This window comes from Nymphaea colorata, chromosome 2 (genome assembly GCF_008831285.2).
Source record: "Nymphaea colorata isolate Beijing-Zhang1983 chromosome 2, ASM883128v2, whole genome shotgun sequence".
In the NCBI taxonomy this organism is placed as follows: Eukaryota; Viridiplantae; Streptophyta; class Magnoliopsida; order Nymphaeales; family Nymphaeaceae; genus Nymphaea; species Nymphaea colorata.
The window spans coordinates 31842431-31848520 of NC_045139.1; the positions used below are offsets into that span (position 1 = coordinate 31842431).

The window sequence follows — 6090 nt, forward strand, 5'->3', positions numbered from 1 at the left end:
GTGTTTTCTTTTTCTTATGTCTTTGCCTGATTTGAGATCCTTTAGGGCCCTCTCAAACTTGCTGAGGAACATATGCTATCAATTTGTAAAAAAAAATACCCATATGGAGTCCACGGAATTCAGTAGACCTGAACCTTTAAGCATGTGTTTTATGGTCTTGGATCTGAAATCTGGGGCTGATCTGAAATCCATTTTATATGGGCTCCATATGAAGAGCACTGTATTCCAGATCTATGGAAAAATAAGGATTTAAGATTTCCAATATGTGGTCAAAACCTCAGATTTGTGGTCAGATGGGAAGGGGGATCTGACCTCTGAGATGGTGATAAATGATCCTAGATCACCACGGATCTCAGGTCTACGGTAAATAAATGTCCCATGAATGTGTTTCTCAGTGCTCACTTATGAACAGGCACAATTTGGGATAGACCAGTAAAGAGCTTGAAACTTTTTTAGTCCAATTGATGTAGGCGATCCTTTACATCTTAAAACAAAAAGATATATAGCATGTTTCTAAGTTTCTAGTAGATAGGACATATAATAAATACATCTAGAAATTTAAATTGAATGTAAAGAACATGGTGAAAGACATACTCAATGGAAAGTTATCCTGTTTAGAAAGAATTCATTCACTTAGACAACCCAAAAGGATTCATTCACATAGAAAGTTATCCTGTTTAGATGTCCCAATTGGCATTGCCCATGTATTGTTGTTCTGTGTTTCGTATAACAAGCGTGGTCATCAACCGGTGGACCAACTACAGGGCGGAAAGCAAAGATGCATGCCGTCTCTGCAACTTTCTGTACACATTTTGGCACACATGAGTTGCTTTATGATCCATGGTAGTTAGAGCCCATTCATCTGAAAAATAATGTCAATCTTGGGAGTTGGAAGTTCTGAAACTTCCCTTTCAGTTATCCATTTGTGGTGGTAGTTAAACTAACTTTTCCAGCCCATTCCTACTGATCTTTTTCTCCTTTCATTTTCAAAACAGGCCTTCATCTCTCTCTCTTTCTCTCTCTCTCTCTCTCACATTTATATATATATATATAAACACACACACACACACACACATACAGAGAACATACAACGAACAAGTAGATCTGAAAAGTTTGTCAGTTGCTTACATGTATATACAACAGAAACTGAAAAAGGATTATCCAGTACAACGATTGGGCACCATCAAAAAAATTTAGGTGCCACTAACCGATGCAGTTCTATTACATATTGTTTGATCTTAATAAAGTAAGTATATAATACAGAAAGAGGGTAATTCCTATATTATCTTTCAACAAGGGTGCCCCATTAGAGGAGCAGAGTTTGATAGTAACTATAGGTCGATCATCTCCAGCCAAAGTGCCTTTGATCGGGCTCCGACCCACATCCTAAGGTGAGCTCCAGAGCAAGACCGTGGCCGCCATCTTCTTCCATATCTACAGGAGCAGGCAGGTTCAGATCCAAAACATAGACTTTCCCTGCACTGCCTTGCTGTTGGAGAGAGCTGCCAATGCCATACTGCTGCTGCTGCTGCTGCTGATGTTCTTCTCCTCTCCAATGGCACCTCTTGTGCCCCCCAAGAGCCTGGCCGCTAGGGAACACCCTCAAACAGGTATGACATCTATGATGATGGTGGTGGTGGTGGTGGTGGTTCATTGACATCATCATCATCATCATGCCATGGTCGTTCTGAATGCCGCCATCACCGGAAGCAGCCATTTTCCGATCATGGCCGTCCTCGTCACCACGCCTGGAAAAGCATCCTACATTCTTATTACTGGTCCTGTGCCTGATAAGAGACTGGCGGGACCCAAAAGCCAAGTTGCCGGCGGTGCTCTGTGGCAGGGGACTGAACTCAGGTGGGTCGAGACTGAGGGACAGAAGGAGCAACCCTTCAGGCTGCAGGCCGGCAGCAGCAGCGGTGGCAGTGGCGGCGGAAGAGGAAAGCATCACCAGACACTCCGCCACCTCTTCTTCCTCAACGGTTGCTTGAGAAACAGGGGCCGCCGGTGGCTGGTCCTTGGGTCCAATTAGCGGCGGCGGGGAAGGAAGCGGGCGGCGGAGATGAGCGGGGGGGTTGATACCGCGCCAGTGCCGCTCCGGGTGGCAGCGCATGTGGCCAAAGAGGGCCTTCCATGAGCGGAAGCGCTTGCCGCACTCGGTGCAGGGGTGAACTCCTTCACCGCCGGCAAAGGGCACTGCCCGTTTCCGGTAAGGCCTTTTGGGGGGCTTTGTGGCGGCGGATGTTTCTGCTGCGTTGACATCGCCTGGCCACGGGGACAATTGGGTGGTGGGGGGCCGAGGGAGTTTGGGTCTCTTCTTCCTCCTGCCCTTCTTGTTGGGCAGTTGGTGCTGGTCCACTGGTTCATGAAGCACGATCTCTGTGCCGGGCTGGCCCTGGAAACTGGCAGAATTCATGACTCCTCCCTTCTGTTTCAGATAATTCAGATTCCACAAGGCAACCTCCTTCTTCTTCTTCTTCTTCTACAAGGCAATCTTCTTCTTCTTCTTCTACAAGGCAATCTTCTTCTTCTTCTTCTTGTTTTCTTCTTCCAAAAGGAATAACCGTTCCCCAACGACCCATTTTATAGGAGATTTCAAACGAACGTTCCCTCTCCACTCCCTATTTGATCGCTACTACCTTGCCCTTCTTTCATCTAAATATTACAGTAACATACACTCTCTCTCTCTCACACACACATATGTTGATAAGTAAATATCAAATCCGTGTTTGTTTCAACTTTTAGGTTGCCCAGATCTAAGATCAACGGTGATTTGAGATCCTTAACGCCTCAGAACTATGGATTTAAAATCGAACCCTCGTTACATCTCACCATAAATCTATGGTTTTTAATATGTAACATCGGTTTCAAATCCACACTACTCAGTTTGTTTAAACTTAAGATCTCTCAAAATACACCTTTTTATGTAGATTTGAGACTATCAAGCACAACCTTATTGAATCTATCTTGATCAAGTTCTACTTGATTGAATTCGAACAGGGTCTCCGATTTGGGGCCTACTTTGTTGATATGCGTCTGGGTAGTTTTAAATCCAACATTAATACATCTGATTTATGTCAGATGCCAAGAACAAGTTTGCCAAGAACAAGTTTGAGTTCAGTAGCGAAGCTACTATCTACCTGGTGTGAACGACTGCTCACGCCAACCCCTGAAATCTTACATTGTGATTAAGCTGAACCTAGGTTCAACTAGGTCCGACTGCATGTGGTACCGACACTGGACCTGAGCCAGTGCCTAAATCACTAATTCTCCTAAGCAAAAGATCGGTTTAGTGCCTCTCAACCAAAACTTTCTGTCTCCGCCACTGTTTGAGTTCGCTGCATACCCAGATTCTAACCTTTTAGTAAGGGGAAGCAAGTTTGTTAATTAAGACAAATTGGCATGAAGTATACCTAATCCTGGATTATGATCTCTCACAATATCCCCTACTTGGCAGAGTACTTGCTTGTCTTTAGTTACTATCATTCTCAAAACTTTAATATTGAGTTCACTAAATAATGTAAGTTTAGAGAATGTTCGTGCATGGACAAGGTTTTATAATATTGTTTTTGAATTTTGGTTCAAATCTATAGTCATGTAAAGAGTTATATATAAACTTATTTACATTTACTCAATGGTCCATAAGCTTAGGGTTTTTTTTTCTATGTTCGCCCCCAAGCTGGCCCTGTGAGGCAGTGACTAGGTCCAGCCTGGCCCATTAAATGAACCGACCAGCCCGGGCCTAGGTTCAGGCCGCATCTTACTCGCAGCCTTTTCATGTCCTTCTGTTTGTATCATTTGACAAGGCGTGGTTGGTAAACTATCACTTTTCTGTCCATGGCAGTGCAAAATGGATCAAATATATCGAAGTGTTCAACTATCCATTTATTTTCATGCACATTTAGTGTGATATGGTAAAGAAATTTGGACTCAGATTTGATGTTCACTTTTTTGACCTAATTCAAATTTGGATCCAAAATCTATATCCAGCCAGAATCCAATACAATCTAGTCATGTCCAAACCAGATTTGGAAAATAGAATCCAAATCCACATGTAGGTTCATAGCTGATCACGAAATATCCCATCAAAATGAAACTTTCATTGCAATATTGTTGGGAAATAGGACGGGAAACTTTACCGCTAAGCACTAGTGGAGCTAGAATTTTTTTTTTTGTTGGAGCACTCATTCAATACCTTTAATTTCTTTGGGGTACTTACATATATAACAATTAAATATATCAAAATATTAACATATATATTAAACTAATTTTGTAAGGCTCGTGTGGGCAACTGCCCACACCAGTCACCATGTGGCTATGCCATTGCCACCAAGTTCTCCCAATACCATATTCTTACGACTCAAAGATTCTAACTTGCTTCAAGGCTTCGATGAACCAACGGTACACTCTTTATAAGGAGTGTCGCACTTGCTACTGTTTATAACCTTAAAAAATAACTCACTAAAACGTGACAGCACTGTTGCCCAGTTGCGCTATGCTCCTTCTAGCAAATGAAGCGCAATTTACCTGAACCTTGCCCCAATGTATCAGACAACCCATGTTAATGTAGATAAATTTCTTAGAGCAACTTTATTCTTTGAGCAAGTGAGAATTTTGGTAGGTGAAGCCATGAATGCTGCAGGGAGGATGAGCTGCTATCTCATAAAAAAGTGCATCAGGTTGGAGAACTAGGAGTCTATGATCTACGAAATCATACTTGAGGAAAAAAGAAAGAAAAAAACACCCAACAGTAACAACAAGAGTAAAACACCCTGTTTTCTGAACCATGTTGCAACATGAAAATTTTACAAAAATACAATAATATAATAAGTGCATGTTTTCCGCCTGAATATCTGGAACAGGAAAAAACTAAAAATTAGAGTTTTTTTTTTTACCCTTTTAAAGGCTTGGGCATGTACCTACTCGCCCCCTTCGCCCCCCACCCCACAAAAAGAAAATCCGGACACATTGTACTATCAAATTATTTCCTTCTTCCACCCCGTTGGCGAAAAGCATAGGGATCATAGGATTTAAACTGGAGACACACCTTTTCAGACATATCAGCTCAATCAGCTATGCTACGACCCTTGGAGCTTGTACTTGTAAATTTTTGACAATGAATTCAACACACACACACACATATATATATATATATATATATATATATATATATATATATATATATATATATATATATATATATATATATATATATATATATAATGGAAAAGCCAAACCCTAGATCTCTCCCTCTCTCACACCCACACTTAGGACATGTCCATGTGATGGAACTTTACTTTTGTTTGAATGGACCATTTGTTTTCACCTAATGTGGAGTCTAGGAGGACAAAAGCTGTCGATGCATGGACCAATATTCTAGATGATCAAATAATTGCCAATGTTTCTAAAATCAAATTGATGTGCCACCCTCCTTTCCTTGCTCATTAAGCCCAGTGTGGATTTCTTCCTTCACTGTGCATTTTAGTGCTCATAACTGGAGCTGCACAGCCTGTGACTGCTGAAAAAAGCAGACTGGGACATGGACGTCCAGCCTGGTCCGCGGCACAAGGGCAATTCCGTCTTTTGCAACTACTTGTGATCTACACGACTAATCTTACAAGGATAGATGGTGACTTCACCATGAATTGCATTTTTTTTTCAAACGATCTAGTTTGACAGTCCAAGACTGATCATTTCAATTTTTTTTTTTTTAATTTCATGGTGAGTGGTTAATTTTTCACCGCCCCGAAGAGACGCCGTAGTCCTCCTTGTGCCCTTAGCCCTCGGGGTTACACATAGCTTGCTTTGAGATGTTTTTTTTTATGTTCAAAGGTGTGTTAGGTCATGACAATTAAGGGTGAACAATGAGTCGAGCTGCTCGATCTCGGCTAGTTAAAGCTCTGCTCGTGAACGAGTTCGAGCCGAGTCATTTGCTTGATGAGTCGAGCTCGAGTTCATGAGTTGACTCGTTCAAATAATCGAGTTGAATTCAAGCTCACACGTAATTGCATAGTTGAGCTCGAGCCTTAATCGAGTTTGTCGAGAGCCTTAATCAAGTCGATATATTCAAACGAGTTTACGAGTTTGTCG

General features: G+C 41.8%; 1 protein-coding gene across 1 annotated transcript; it reads right to left on the reverse strand.

Moving 5' to 3' along the window:
- Positions 1-1125: 1125 nt before the first annotated feature.
- On the reverse strand, positions 1126-2788 carry LOC116248645 (zinc finger protein ZAT3-like). The gene has a single exon (XM_031621551.2). It carries the CDS (start codon positions 2414-2416, stop codon positions 1343-1345), a length of 1074 nt encoding a protein of 357 aa, XP_031477411.1. The 5' UTR covers positions 2417-2788; the 3' UTR covers positions 1126-1342.
- Between the last annotated feature and the right edge of the window lie 3302 nt (positions 2789-6090).